This window comes from Gopherus flavomarginatus, chromosome 20 (genome assembly GCF_025201925.1).
Source record: "Gopherus flavomarginatus isolate rGopFla2 chromosome 20, rGopFla2.mat.asm, whole genome shotgun sequence".
Lineage (NCBI taxonomy): Eukaryota > Metazoa > Chordata > Testudines > Testudinidae > Gopherus > Gopherus flavomarginatus.
Window position 1 is genome coordinate 18,045,763 of NC_066636.1, and position 15,817 is coordinate 18,061,579.

The window sequence follows — 15,817 nt, forward strand, 5'->3', positions numbered from 1 at the left end:
AGGTGTGGAGCATGCTTTCAGAATTCTTAAAAGAGCAACACTCCAATGCGGACACTACAGAACCCGAACCATCAAAAAAGAAAATCAACCTTGTGCTAGTAGCATCTGACTCTGATGATGAAAATGAACATGTCGGTCCGCATTGCTTTGGATTGTTATTGAGCAGATCCTGTCATCAGCATGGACGCATGTCCCCTGGAATGGTGGTTGAAGCATGAAGGGACATTTGAATCTTTAGTGCATCTGGCATGTAAATGTCTTGTGATGCCAGCTATGACAGTGCCATGAGAATGCCTGTTCTCACTTTCAGGTGACATTGTAAACAAGAAAAGGGCAGCATTATCTCCTGAAAATGTAAACTAACTTGTTTGTCTGAGCGATTGGTTTACCAAGAAGTAGGACTGAGTGGACTTGCAGGCCTCATCCTCTAGCCGAGCCCCCTTGCTTCTTGTCCTCTGATGGGCCCCCGGAGACTCCTGCCCAGGAGCTGCACCAGGGTTTCTGACGCCCTAGGCGGACGGCCATTTCGCCACCCCCCGCGGGTCCGGTGGACCTACCGCAGTCATGCCGGCGGTCGGTCAGCTGCTGGAAAGGCTCCAGTGGAGCTGCCGCAGTGATGCCGGTGGACGGTCTGCTGGTCTAAAGGCTCTGCGGTAGGTCCACCGGAGCCTTTAGACCAGCGTACCCTCCGCCGAAATGACTGTGGCAGCTCCACCGGAGCCTTTCCAGCAGTGGGCCGACTGCTAGCATGACTGTGGTAGGTCCACTGGAGCCGCGTGCCGCGCCCCCCAAAAATTCTGGCACCCTAGCCCATTGCCTAGGCCGCCTAAATGGTAGTACCAGCCCTGCTCCTGCCCCATCCAACCCGCCTCGTTCCCTGTCCCATCGACCCCTCCTTGTCCCCTGACTGCCACCCACTGCTCCCATCCAACCCCTCCTCCAATTCCTGACTGCCCCCCCTCCCGGACCCCTGCCCCATCCAACCACCCCTTCTCCCTGACTTCCCCCTGCTGCCTCATCCAACCCCTGCCTCCTTCCTGACTGCCCCCCCGAGACCTCTGCCCCCATTCAACTCCCCTGTCCTCTGACTGCCCCGACCCCTATCCGCCCCCTGACCACTCCGAACTCCCATGCCCTCTGCTCCCTACCCCTTACCCAGAGCACCAGGACAGGCAGCTGCACCGCCCGGCTGGAACCAGCCATGCCACTGCACACCACACAGCACCGGGTCAGGCCATGGCTCTGCAACTGTGCTGCCCAGCAAGAGCTCACAGGCCCGTTGCCCAGAGCATTGCGCCGGCAGCACAGTGAACTGAGGCTGCGGGGAAGAGGGAACAGCAGGGGAAGGGCCGGGAGCTGGCCTCTTGGGCCAGGAAGGAGGGTCCTGCGGGCCAGATGTGGCCCGCAGGCCATAATTTGCCCACCTCTGTCTTAGAGGCAGGGCTGTCTGTGCTTATGCAGCGCCCCGCACACTTGGGGCCCCAGTACTGGTGCCTCTAGGCACTACTACTAAAACCTGTTGCTGTAGCCTGTATTGTGCTGTCTAGTAGGTGAATTGTGCCATACAATTCAAGTCCTTACCTCAGAGTGCTAGATCAGGGGTGGCCAAGCTGAGCCTGAGAAGGAGCCAGAATTTACCAATGTACATTGCCAAAGAGCCACAGTAACACATCAGCAGCCCTCTGTCAGCTTCCTCCGCACCTCCCACCCACCGGCAGCCCCGCTGATCAGCGACTCCCCGCAGCTCCCTATCAGCTATTTCGTGGGGTGCAGGAGGCTCTGGGGGAGAGGGGGAGGAGCAAGGGCACAGCAGGCTCAGGGGAGGGGGTGGGAAGGGGTGGGAAGGGGTAGAGTAGGAGCAGGGCCTGTGGCAGAGCCAGGGGCTGAGCAGTGAGCACACACCGCGCCCCCCCCCCCCCGGTACATTGGAAAGTTGGCGCCTGTAGCTCCAGCTGTGGCCAGTCTGTGCCTATACAAGGAGCCGCATATTAACTTCTGAAGAGCCGCACGTGGCTCTGGAGCCACGGGTTGACCACGCCTGTGCTAGATGTTTGAGGATAGGAACTGGTACAGTCCACAGCAGACTGGTGAGATCTTTATGGGTAGAAGGGGTCAGTTAGCGAGGGAGGGTGATCAGTGAATGTTATTTAGTCAGGTGTTTCTGGACTTCACAGTGGCCTATGGAAGTAGGAAGTCAGGACTCCAGCTTGGGTAAGAGTGTGAGAGGCGTAGGGGGCGAGAGGTGCAGATTCCTGAGTTTCTGTCTCAGAGGCTGATGCAGCAGTTGTGGGGAAAGGCCTGTTACATTGCTACAGGGTGATTCAGCTTCATGTCCAGCAGAGGCCTCTCCTGGGGAGGCTGCTGATCTATATGGTTACTGTCCTTGTCATGGGATCTTTGTTACTCTAGATGTCAAGATTATCGCTCTTTCCACCCCACAGTTAGCAGCCTGCTCCCATTATTGTAATAAGAGAACGTTGTGTGAGTGGACTCCTGACTCTGCACTTCAAAACAAATCTGTTAACGGGGAGAGATTTTAGTGAGGCAGATTGGTGTTAAGGGGCAGGCAGTGAGTGTGAGTGGCTTGCTAGTGATTCACTGAATTTTATGGGACTCTTAATATTTCTTGACAGACAGACCTACTTGGAGGAATTCTGAATCTTGGATAGAGCCAGAATCACACACGCTCCAAAGTCAGGTGTCAAGAACAGAAAGAGGCGAGGGACTGGGGTGGGGAAGTGTCCTCTGTTAACAGAGATGGATGATGCATGAAATCATGGTGAGAGTAACAGTGCTGCTGGCTCAGCTCCTTAGAAAGAGGTGACTTTTAAAACCTATAAATATTTTGGTCCCCGGAACTTTCTCCTCCACTAGTGCCTTAGGCTATGTCTTCACTAACCATGTCTCCACATACAGCTGATTATGGGAGGTGCTGGGAGAGAGGGGAGGAGCTTCTCGGTGCCCTGGTGGGCAGGAGGGCTGGGGGGGGACATGCAGGAGGTGTTGATCTGTGGGTGCTCCAAACATGGAGTTGGTGCCTATGTCAATGTCCCCCAGGGCCCATTTACACTGGGAAAACCATGTACCGCAAATGGCTCCCTCTAGCGGGATGGCTTACCCATGGGCTGGAGAGCCTGGGGCTAAACCAGCCCTGATTACAAGATGAGGCCCACCTGAGAGGGATCAGGTGATTCCAATACAACAGGCAGCAGGAGGCTGCAAGGAAGGCAGTGGTTGAGAGGAGGGCATGACAGTAAGATGCGGGATACTCAAGAAAACAGGAGCCTGAGAAAAGCTGACTTGAAGCAGCAGCTACAGAGCGCGAACTTGGCTCCTGCAGAGACATCAAACAGTGATGTAGCTCTTGGAAACAGGGCTGAGAAACCTCTCTGTCCCCCACTTCCCCCAGCTAAGAAATGAAAGAGACTGAACTGGGTTGGGACCTGAGGACTGAATAAATTGGATCCCAGGTGGGGAATGTGTTTAATTTTCCAGGGGACTGTAAGGTTTGTTTAAGGAGCCCTGTGAAGGAGAAAATGGGCAGAGCACTGCAGAGGCACCCCTGGCCACACAGAGGCCCCCAGTAAGCGGTCATAGACTTAAGGTCAGAAGGGACCATTATGATCGGTCATGGCACTACACTCTGCTTCTTCCTGTCACTGCCAACGTGGTTGCTGATTTTTTCCTGCATATGTGCCCAGATTCAGGCATAGTTCAGTGCTGTTTGGAGTGCAGTATTCTTGGAGTGACCCTCCACATGGTCTCGTTGCTGAAAGATGCACTTGGGGTGCAGCAAACTGGTGGGGACTCCTGGAAACAGTGCCCGTTGGATTGCTTCCCCTCCCCTTGCAACTCCTGGCATTCCAGAAGTGACGCTGTAAAAGGGGGTAGGGGACTTCAGACGCCTGTTCTTTCCAGCCATGGTAGCCTGTGAACCGGGAACCTCTGGTCAGTCCCTTTGGCTTAGTGCTTCGGAAGTTTTGTTTCTAGAGCCCTTAGATCATTGTCTTATGTTAATGTAATTCCACCAGTCTGTATCACCAGCACGTGCCAACCTGTACAAGCTGAGGCTTATGCTGAAAGAGGGGTAAGCGTTCTTCTTTCCTACGTACCTCGCTGTGCTGTTGTCTAGCACTCTTGGCCACCGTGGATCACGTTGAGCTTGACTGACCCTGTCCTTTGGAGCTACAGGGGAAAATGTTTTCAGCCTGGCTTGTGAGGAGCAGTTTTTGTTCCTCGCTGTCACTGACCATTTTCCTGATGAGACTTAAGAAAAGAGAGAAGGGTAGGAGGGGAAGATCCTGGGGAATTTGTCATGGCATTGAGAGTCCCCATGGGTGTGGGGGATTTAAAAAGGCTCTTCTTAGTTGGATTAAATTATCCTCTGCTTTAGCTGTTGGAACTCTAGAAGATGGCACAGAGTTTGTAGTCATTAAACTATTCTTGGTCCTTCCGTAATTTCTTCTGTCTAAAGATTTCAACAAACAACTTGGCGAACATTCATTGAGCCTCCCACCCCCTCTGTGCAGTAGGTCTTTATGATCCAGGCCTTACAGATGAGGGAATTGGGCACAGAGGGGAAGTGCCTTACCCGTAATCACACAGACACAGTCGCAGAGCTGGGAATAGACTCCCGACTTCAGGACTCCTAGTCTCTTGCTCTTACCACTGTACGCTCAATGATGTACCAGCTGAAAAAGCGCGACCAGTTTTTGTCAGTTGCACTCTGGGTCTGACTGAAATCTGGCGAAGGGCTGTGGACTGCAGGTGTCTGTCTGATGCCACCCAGCAGGTTGTGGTTTTCTCACTGAGGTAAGTTCTTTGTCATGGCAGATCGTTTGGTTCTCCAGCCCATTGGTAGTGAATGCTATGAGTCTTCCTGTTAAGAGTTCCCACCTTGGGGCTCAGTACAACTTCGTCTTGCAGCAAGACATCTTGGATTGGATAAGAGCTGAGTTGGAGGACGAATAGTTCTCCTCTGGGACAGGGTGAGTCTGCAGGAAGGGTGGAAGTAAAAACAAAACACACTCATGTCCAAAAAATCCTCTAGTATCCAATTGTCTTAGGAACCAGTGTGTTTAAACTCTGTAAAACCAAACAATTCTATCACTGGATAAATACTACGTAGTTTGGCTAAGCTGATCTCCCACTTCTGGAGGCTTCTGATTTGTCCATGCCATTTGATCAGGGATCCTAGAAATCAGTTTGCCACGGAAAAATGCAGAATTTGCATTTTTATAGTGAATTTTTATATTTTGTGAAAAAATGGAAACACATAGAGTAGAACTCTGTTTATCCATACTCCATTATCCGCTTCTGTGTATTAACAGAACTGTCAGCCCTGGGTGGCTGGTGTCTTGGCTGTCAGCCCTAGCCCCACCGCTGTCAGCCCTGACCAGCTGGTGGTTCGGTTAATACAGACCACTGGATAATAGAGGCTTGGATAAACGGGGTTCTACTGTGCATCAGTAAAACATTGTGTTCTACTGATACCTGTGTATATTGTGGCTAGGGAAACTAAAGTTCAGTTTTTCATTGTTTGTTCATTGACTGATTTATTTTTCATCATAGAATTTTGGTCTTTATATCACAGAAAACTAGGATCCCTGCTTATGTACTGTTCCCATTCTTTGTCTTGAAGGTGATTACTCCTGGCTGAGTTGCTATGGTGACTTTATTACGCAGGTGCTAGTCGTCTGGCCCCTGTGGTATTGCACTGCTCCCTTCGGCGTCTTCGTAGTGCAGAGCTGGGGGCCAGTGCAGTGGAGCAGCAGCAGAACTGCCATTGAAATCGTGTCTGGGCTTATAAAGAAGCCTGTTGGGTTGATATATTAAGTGACTGGGTGGCGGGGGGACTTCACAGACAATTACTTTTGTGCAAATGAAATGATAGATTGCAGTAGTTAGAGCCAGGACTTGGAGGTGAGACCCCTGGGTTCTGTTCCCAGCTCTGGGAGGAAGTGTGGTTCTGGAAGGGGACTGGGGCTGTATGTATCCGATTGCAAAAGGAAGCAGCCATTTTCAGATCAGCCTGGAAGCAGGCATGGTTAAGTAAGCTCTAGAAATTGAGAGTGAGGAGAGGAGGGCAGTTGATAGTTTTTCATTGGCATGACCTCTGTCAGGAGAGAGACGGGGATGGCTCTGGTGACAGGGAATGAGTATTGAGCTTTTTATTTTGGGATCCTAGGTCATATCCAGCTCAGGGTGGGAGTGACTGAAAACTGTTTCCATCTGTAGCCCTTGTGAAATGAATGTGATGGCTCTCAGGCAGTTCCTATTACGCAGTCATCCATATTACCAAAACTACCATCACAACTGGCAGTCTCTCTGGGAAGCCCAGGATTGAATGGGCCACGGTAACTGAATTCTCTCCTCTGCCCAACTCCCCGCTCCCCCTTTCAGGTCTGGATTGATGCACGCAGGCGGCAGACAGTGTGAGGAAAACATGACCTGCGGCCCCTTGTGCTGAGCGTGGTCTTTGGACAAACAGATGGCGTCAGTCTCTAGGGCTGTCCATTGCAGCACTGTTTAACAGCACTAGCTTCGCACTGAAGGAAATGGATAGCACTGCTGTCTCATGAATAGGGCCCTACCAAAGTCTTGGTAGATTTTGGTCAATTTCATGGTCATAGGATTTTAAAAATTGTAAATTTCATGGTTTCAGAGATTTAAATCTGAAATTTCAAGGCGTTGTAACAGTGGGAGTCCCAACCCAAAAGGGGATCATGGGGGCTATTGTGTGTGTGGGGAATCGTGATGTTGCTACCTTTACTTCTGTGCTGTTGATGGCAGTGATGCTGCCTTCAGAGTTGGGTGGCTGGCAGTATCTGCTGCTCTCCAGCCCCCCAGCTCTAAGGGCTAGTCTACACTAGAAGCACTACAGCGGTGTAGCTGCACCACTGTTATGTGAGTGGTGAAGACGGTCCATGCCGATGGGGGGCGTTCTGCTGTCGGCATAATAAAACCACCTCCGTGGGAGGCGGTAGCTATGTTGGCGGGTGAGAGAGGGCGCTGTCCACACCCTCACTTAGATCAGTGAAACTTACTGCTTATTCACGCTCCTGAGTGACGTCAGTGGTATAGTGTGTACAAACCCTGAGTACCAGCACCATTGTATGCAAAGTACTTCCACCTTCCTCAGGTGCTCAAAGCGTTTGAGCTTTCGCTGTTCTGCAAAGTCCTCTAAGCCCAGAAGAACCTGAAGGTAATGTATGGGGAAGGTTCACTTTTGTCTTTGAAAATGATATGGCTTCATAGAGCTTTGAACAGTATTTTAACGACTGTGCTTAATACACTGCTTTAGCGGGTGATTTGAACTGGGCTGTGACAGTTTGATCCTATCTATTTCTGCGTTCCCTCTTAAGTAGTTTTGGAGGCTTGGTTCAGAACCTTGGATCGGATTTGTAAGTTTAGACAATCTTTTCAGATATCTTTCTGTAAGTAAAAGTTCAATCAAAGGTACTGGATATTAAGTGGCAAGAGCTGCCTTTTTTTGATTTCAGTGTTAGGGAGACTTTGGAAGAACAGAAAGCTGAAAACAGTGGCTGCATTTCAAGCAGGCTTGGATAATTTTGTGAGTGGTGTTTGTGGCTTTCTGCACTTAGATGATGAAAATCCATTCTCACGCTCAAGGAGGGAGATACAGAATTGCCTAAGGGGAAGTGTTTAAGAAAAAATTCTCTTCCTCCTCTTGCATGGGCAGCGTTTCATAACCAAGTGTGCACAGCTTTTCTTTTGCATTCCTCTGAAGCATCAGGTGTCCTTGGCCAGAGGCACAGTATATGGGACATGATGGACAATTAGCCTGATAGGACAAAGCAGTTCCTCTGTGGCAAGAAAACAAATCGGGGCGCCTAGTTTTGGTCACTCTGACTTTAGTTGGATTGGAATCAGCGACCCCAAGATTAAAGGAATTTCTCATCACCCTATCCCTGAGCCAATTCTGTATTCATGCCCTTCCAAGTGTGTTTTTGAGTAGCCTGTGTAGTTAATGAAGAGAAGAGGGACAGTCTTTTCAGATGAGACATGCGCTCTCTGTCTGGAGCCTGCAGCCCTGTTCCAGTGCATCTGGGCTGATTAGCAAGGATGCGGCTTGGACTGTTCCTGTTTATACAACTGGATGTTTTAGATACCAAACCCTGGCGGGGACTGTTCCGTTGACACCATCTATGGAGGCTTGCTGCTAAATTGAATTCTTATCTGGGAGAAAAACTGGCTTTTTTCCCCCTCCCCAGAACTGGAAGAGAGAAGAAAACAGCTATGTTTGGGTGGATTTTATTTGACAACAAAACAAAAGCCTTTAAAAACTGGTAACCAAGTGTGTTCTGTTGTCTCTCGGGCTATCCTTGGACCAGAACTTAGCAGGGGTTGACTGACCAGTGGCTGTTCATTGAGAGAACAATAACATTTGCAGTTCTCAGAGACCACTTAGTGTCAAGAGTTTCAAGTCTTCTGTTTTTTTACATTGGGTTTATTTCCTAACTTAAATATTTGCTCTAACTCAACTGTTAGTTATGGGATTAGGTACAGAAATCATTGAATGAAATTCTCTGAGCGGTGTTGTGCAGGTCAACAAGGTGATCATAATGATCCCCCAGGCCTTAAAATCTGTTAAACCTGCTTTCTGTTTTGAGGTCAGCTTTCCCTTGCCTGATTGGAACAATGCACATTATTCATTATAAAGCTTTGCTTCCCTAATCTTGGACCGCCTTAGATTTGTGCTTTAAGTTGCAAGCAACAAGTTCATCTTCCAGGGACCTATCTGGCAATGAGCATTTTGGGAAGATGAAGAATTGTAGTTCTCATATGTAAAGCCTATTTTGAAAATTACAGGGAGCATATTTGTATTAAACAATGCCTCAACTGCATTTTTTAAGATACTGTAATATCAAAAACTGATCATGGCTTAAAATCAAATGGGCTTTTTACCATCAATGAATCTTTTACTTTTTGGACTTCACAGGTTGGAGAGTGAAACTAAACTGGTTACTAGAGCTGAGCGACTAATTTGATTTTTCTATCCAGGGGCCAGACTGAAAGTGCGTGTGCGTTTGGGGAGGTGGGGGGGGGAATTGGTTTGGTTCAGCCCATAACTGATTTTTTGTTTTATGTTTTGCACAAAAAATTAAAAAAATTAAAACATTTAAACCCAGAACAAAATGTTTTTGGTATTTTTGCTTTTGGGTCATTTGGGAGGGTTGAGAGTTCCCCCTTTTCTTTTGTTTTTAGAAAAAAAATTAGAAAAATTTCTAAGTGAAATACAACTTTTGATTTTGGAAAAATACTTCTTAAAAAAAAAAAAAAGAGAAAATTTCCAGCTGAATCTGTTAGCTGAATTTGTCTTGAATTTGCAAATAGTTTTCGGTGCCCTGAAAAATGGACTTTTTGGCAAATTTACTATTTACTGGGGAAAATGTCATCCATCTCTACTGATCCGATCTATTCAGTTCTCTTGGATTGGCATGTACCACAGGTAGGGTTTGGCTTCCCAGCACTGCAAGTGAAGTGTTAAATTGCAAATCCTGTTTCCACTGCCATAAAACTGAAATCAGTTCCATTCATCAAGAGGGTTCTTGACCCCACCCCCTTTTATTTATTTTATTTTTTGCAAAACCTAAATAGACATTGGCTCAAATTCACGACTGGTGGAAGTCACTGAAGGGACATTGGATGTCAAACTGCATGGTATTAGGCAGCTTCAGCTAATAGTGTTGTAAAGGGAGTAAATAAGAAGCGTTGTGTTGTTTTCACACTTTTTTGGGCTGATCCTGGCTTGGTTTTGAGACTCCTTAGGCACATCTGCCTTGTTTATGACCTGATTGTTTGTTTGTTTTTTCCCTTCCCAGGAATGGCGTGAATGTAGAAGGGGCAACGCACAAGCAGGTGGTGGACCTGATTCGAGCAGGAGAGAAGGAGTTAATACTGACAGTGTTATCCGTTCCGCCCCATGAGGCTGATAACCTCGACCCCAGCGACGACTCTTTGGGGCAGTCGTTCTATGACTACACTGAAAAGCAGGCTGTGCCCATCTCCATCCCCACATACAAACACGTGGAGCAGAATGGCGAGAAGTTTGTGGTTAGTATTGACTCGAGCATGCCTTGTAGAGTCCAGAATTGAGTTGTTTTCCTGCTGATCAGGTCCTAAGCTGTCAGAGTTTTCCGAGAGGCCTGGTTTTTAATCTGATCCCTGGATTCTGGTTGTCAGAACTTCTCCTTCAACCCCAAAGAGGCTGACCATATCTTGGAACTCCAGATCCCATTATTTCCTTCAATTTTAGTGCATGTAAAGGGTGTAACAGTCCCATGTATGAAGGCCTCTAATTCATAGAACAGCAGTAGTGCAAGCGTTCCTCTCTACCTGGGTCCCTCCCAGCCTCCCAAAATCATCATAACAGAGGAACCTCCTCTAGGGCTGAGATGACCTTGGCCTCCATGGTTCATTCAGTCCCTTGACTTCTTTGCGGAGTCTGCCAGCAAGGAAGCCAATTAGTGCCTGTTATGGTGGTGTTTTTTTGATGCCAACATGTTCCTGTTGGGATACTTACTCTTTTTCTGAACTGGGTTATCTGTCAGTTTTCAGCCAGTTCATACAAGTGGGGTAGCTCTGAGCAGTGGCTCCCAGAAGGTGATCTTGACAAATGGCCTTTAGTTGACACTTTCTATTCAGTACCATCAGTTAGCTCATATATGCTTCTATATCCTGTTTTATATTAAGTGCCTAGAATACCTGTGATAGATACATAAGGAGTATGATCATTGAAGAAAAACTCCCCTCTCATGTTTGTATCCCTGCAGCTTCCGACGCAGCAGAATGAAATTGGAGTGATTGATTGTGTCGGTTTCACTCTGCTGCCTTTCCTGAGAATGTGCTGTGTGTATGAGTGATCCTTCACTAATCTTCAGGGAAATGGCCAAAGATTTCACATACAGGTGTTACGGTGGCTTGATTTTCACAGTTGCTGAGCATCTGCCACTCCCACTTAATTCAGTGGTAGCTATTTGCATGTTCAGCGCTCCTGATAAGCAGGCTAAGTGTGTAACCTCCGTGTGCTCTGTGCTATAACAAATGTTAAGATTGTGTGTGTGTGTATTTCTTTCCCTTTCTGGTCTCATTAGTTAGGGATCAGCTGTGGAAAGTACCACCTTCCTCCTGGGTGGAAGACCCTGCCTGACTGCCTTCACTGTGGGAGCTGGCGCTCATTCTTTCAAATAACATGGTCTGTCTTGAAACTGCTGCCTAAGCGGATGCGTCCTCTGAGGCTTGCTATTGACGCTGGCTTATCACGGATGTCTGGCTGCAGCTTGGAATGGAATGCACTAGCTATTTTGCATGTTTCCAATCTGGTTCCCTTCTCCCAGAGATGTAGAGAGGGGAAAATCTAATTTGAGTTGTGCATGATTAAAGTACGCACTTCCCTTCCATTGTTAAGTTTTGAAAGAAAATCTAATTGCTGCAGATCACAGAATAAACTTTTATTTTTCTCTTGGTGGCAGTTAAAGTTGACTTACTGATTACTGTTCTTGGTTTGAATCAATTGGGAAAAATCTGTTAGTCATGTTTCTGCCCAAAGACTGGTGCTGGCTGTTGTTGGCAGCTAGGCTGCATGTATTTCCATCTAGCGTGTGTTGCTGGCATTTGCTGTGCTTTGAACTGAGAACACACTACTGACTCCGAAAGGAGATTTGAGGCTTATTCACAACAAATCCACAGAGCAGCAAGAGCTTCGGGAGGGGTGGAATCGCTTAAAGATTGCTTGTAGTCAGAACAGCGACGGTGTGAAAATGGCACCATCTTACTAGACTCAGCTCCTTGTGTGTCTGAGTCGCTTCTATAGATGTGACTAACACACATTTTCACTCCTGTTAGCACTTCTGAGCCCGTCGAGCTTTGCCAATGCACATCTGTCCTCATCTGCAGCATCTTCTGCTGTTCCCCCTCTGGGCCCATGCATCTTTGCCAATGCACCTCAGTCCTTGCCTCAGCACCCCTGCAATTCTAGTAACACACCCAGCAGCTTTGCTGGTTCACCCCTACAACTGTCACCTCAATCTTGGTCTGCGGCATTCTTGTTTTTGCAGTTCTGGGATCCCTACAAGCTCTGCTGATGGATTTCTATCCTGGTCCTCAGTCCCACCTGCCATTCCAATCCCAGGCTGCTTTCGAGTGCTCTTCCAATTGCTCCTGACTTGCGTGAGTGACTCTGATGCTTTCATGATGTGAGATCAAACTTTTTCTCACTTTTGAGCCACGCTGTCAGCTCACGTGTGAGAGCTTGGACACACCACGTTGCAGAGATCCGTGGTCATAGTAATTTTACCATGAGCAAACGGAGATGTGAATGTTCCTGGGCACCGCTCCTGTAGTGTTCACCTGGGGCATGGCTGAGAGGGCTCCAACCTGCCAGAATTAAGTGAGGCATCTATTACAAGTGGAATAATGGCTGGGAAGCAACACAGAGAGATGTAAAACTGTTCACTGGATTAGGGCAAACTTACATTGAGACTCTCATTTTAATGGCTTACAGGACCCAAAGTGGAATTTTGGGCATGTTCCAGTGATATTAATTGGCCAGGCCTCATCTAGGCCATTTTGCTTGGCTCCTTTGGTTGTGTTTTATGTTCCCTGAATGCCTCTGTAGTATACCTGTTGAGCTGTGTCCTGTACTCCATCTGTTGGGGCCAGAGCCCTCCAGCACCTTTAGCCTTAGTGGTGATCTGTGTGGCTAAACGGTGCTTTGACAACATACCTGTTAGGTCTGAACCACGAAAAAAATCAGCAAAGAATCTTAAAGCCAAAGAGAAGAAATTCCATCCGGTCTTTTGTTTTCAATAAGTGACTGTCAGAGACAGAGCCAGCCAGCCACAAGCGTGGTATTCTTCCCCTCTCAAATAGGCACTTGTTGTCAAGAGGACAGTTACTGGTCACCAGCTCCTGGGACTGGTCCATAGATCAGTGTCAAAGTGAAAATTCTTCCAGCATTGGTTCCCAGGACTTAAACACTCCGGCATCTAGGGTCCTTTAAAAGCTGGTTATAATAGTACATTGCCTGGGGTGGGGGAGAAATGGTGTAAAAACTGTCTTGGCCAATTCACTGCCCAGACTGGTTTTCTTTCTCTGTTTTGCCTCTTATCACCTTACCCAGAACCTTCCCTTCACCTCCTAGTGGCTAGAGAGCTGCTGTTTCAATCACAGAGAACTGGATATACAGTTGCCGAAGGTCTTGAGTTGAGATGTCAGGGTCAGATGAAGTACTGCTTTTTGGATGGGGTGGAGGGGCATGCAAGGCAATCATGCACTGGTGAAGAAATTTTTAAAGTGAACTCAGCTGGGTTTTGAATTGCTCTGCCCAGACTGAAAGCTTGACTGAACCAGAGCAGTCCCCGCTGTGTGCATTGCAGTTACAGTTCGGCGTGTAAGGAGCTGACAAATGACAAATTGGTTCCCGGTTTGCTACTTTTTCCCTTACAGCATAGAAAATGGAGGCATTTTCCCATGGAGAACATGACAGAGTGTTACTGTTCCAGGAACCCGGCAGACGCACAGAAGCGTGTATGTTTTTGGGAAGGCGAGGACTAGAATTTGGTTCATCACCAAGAAGCAGAATCTAGTGTGAGGCTTATAACCTAGGACATGTACTGTGTGCGTTTAAATGGAACAGATTGGATCCTCATGGAAACAAAGGATTCAGGGCAGTGGCCAGACATAGTGCAAACAGGGAGTGTGCAAGTTTCCCATATCACAGTTCTATCCTGTAGCACCCTGTGTTGTTCCAGTTCTGGGCTCTGCACCCACGTCAGGCAGATGGCTAAATTCAGTACCCAGTTACAGGACAAGAGGGAAAGGGTGACAGAAACACGAGTCTTAGTCTAAAGAGAAGAAATCTTGCAAGGAAGCTGCAGCAGCTGTATCTGTGCTGCAGGAAGCCTGCAATGTGGCTGGAATGAAATGCAAACTTAAAATGACTAGACGAATGCAATGTATGTTCTCAGCTGGACAGAGGTCAGTTAATACTGGCCTCGCCTCCTTGTTTCTTCCCTCCTCTGGGGTTCTTCAACATCACGTCATGAATATATGCTTTTGAACAACGCAAGAGTTGTGCTTTGAAAAAATCTTTTTTTTAAGGGGGGAAGGTCACAGGTTAGCTATTCCTATGGCTAATACTGAAAACAAATTGATTCAGATTCCGAGACAACGCCCTGTACAGATCTTGGAAGCGAAATGGGAATCAGAATTCTTTGATTTTCCATCAGCTGTGGAAGGTTCTTTCTTGTGTCTAGGGTGGTGCCTTTTGAAATACTCTACTTCTCTGACCTGCCAGGGCTTTCAGTGTTGCAGATGCAAAGGGGAGTTGATGTATGACTTTGGCAAGATGGTTGCTGATGTGCAAATTTATCTTGCACCCACAAAAGGGTGTAAGCGTGTTTATATCTTTAGCACATTCCTTTCCTCCTGTGAAGCTGATTAAGGCAGTGTCCCATCGGTTGGTGCCTCTTTATCATTGTGGGCATATTAGCAATGCCAGGACATCTGCAAAATTGATAAGAACCTGGTGTGTGGCGTCAGTTCTTTATGCCAGGGGTTCTCAACCTTTTTCTTTCTGAGGCCCCCCGCGTACACCCTCCCGCTATAAAAAGTCAGTGGCCCACCTTTGCCACAACAACTGTTTTTCTGTATATAAAAGCCAGGGCCAGTGTTAGGGGATAGGAAGCAGGGCAGTTGCCTGGGGCCCCACACCACAGGGATCCCTGCAAAGCTAAGTTGCACAGGCTTCGGCTTCAGCCCCACGTGGCAGGGCTCAGGGCCCTGGGCTTCAGCCATGCACAGCAGGGCTTCAGCTTTCTTCCCTGGGCCCCAGCAAGACTAACACTGGCTCTGCTTGGCGACCCCCCTGAAACCTGCTCGCGGCCCCGCAGCAGGGCCTGGACTTTATGCTGTCTGGGTGGTAACGCTGATTCTGAATCCCTCGCTTATCTCTGGACCCCTGAACAGTATTCTTTGTAAAGACCTTGCCACATGTAGTGTGTAGGACTAATTGACCTTAAAGTTGGAGGCTGGCTGAATGGTGAAGGCATGATCTGTAGATGTGTTAGATCTTTGAAAGGTGCCCTGATGTGTTGGCTAAACCCCCCTTCGCTCTAGATCGTTTTCCTTTCCTTTCTGATGTCAAATTCCCCTCAGGCTACAGAGGCCAAATCCCATTTTCTGAATGACCTTGGGATGAAATAAGAGCTATGTGCGCAGCACAGAAGCTAGTTGGATGACAAGGTGTTTCCAAAAGTTTTGAACCCCTCTCCCCTGCCCCATTGTCTCTTGCCCAGTTGGAAGTGCCTGACAGCACCAAGAGTCTCTATTCAGTCATGGAGTCTAAGCCTGATCCTTGATCAGAGGCTGTCTTTGGGCTCTGGAGGAATGTGTGTGTTTTAAGTAAGGCCTTATGTATTCTGAACCTAAACTTTGCAGCAAAGGCCCTGGATTTCTGTGGCCCTCTGATGCTGAATTATGCAGCAGACTGGAAATTCAGCTGTAGCTTTAAGTGTGTGTATGTATACATATATGTAGTGTGTGTGTGTGTGTGTGTGTGTGTGTGTGTGTGTGTGTGTGTGGAGTTATTGGCTATGGAAACAATTGATCTAATCAGTGCAGTATTTCTTGTTTGATGTTCAGTTTGTGATTCCTTCAAATTTTCTTCATTGTAGAAGGTGGAAGCTGGCCACTGGCATCTGGGTAGTGCACAGCTGGGGCATTTGGAAAGCGGGTTAGGGTGCAGTTTTTTGTAGGTGAAAGGCAGCTTGAACTCCTTTTTCTTATGCCAGTT

The 15,817-nt window shown here is 47.8% G+C and overlaps 1 protein-coding gene across 4 annotated transcripts in view; it reads left to right on the forward strand.

Moving 5' to 3' along the window:
- The window catches only part of SNX27 (sorting nexin 27), a 48,719-nt gene that overhangs the window by 13,048 nt on the left and 19,854 nt on the right, over positions 1-15,817 (forward strand). For 3 of the 4 annotated variants that reach the window (XR_007770457.1, XM_050929862.1, XM_050929861.1), the window contains exon 2: positions 9,846-10,077. Coding sequence is in view for 3 of the 4 variants with exons in the window: in XM_050929862.1 (XP_050785819.1) it covers positions 9,846-10,077 (232 nt within the window). In the remaining variant the exon portion in view is untranslated. Of the gene's footprint in view, positions 1-2,415; positions 2,780-9,845; positions 10,078-15,817 lie in introns of those variants that run through there. The other variant, XM_050929863.1, reaches the window with a different exon arrangement.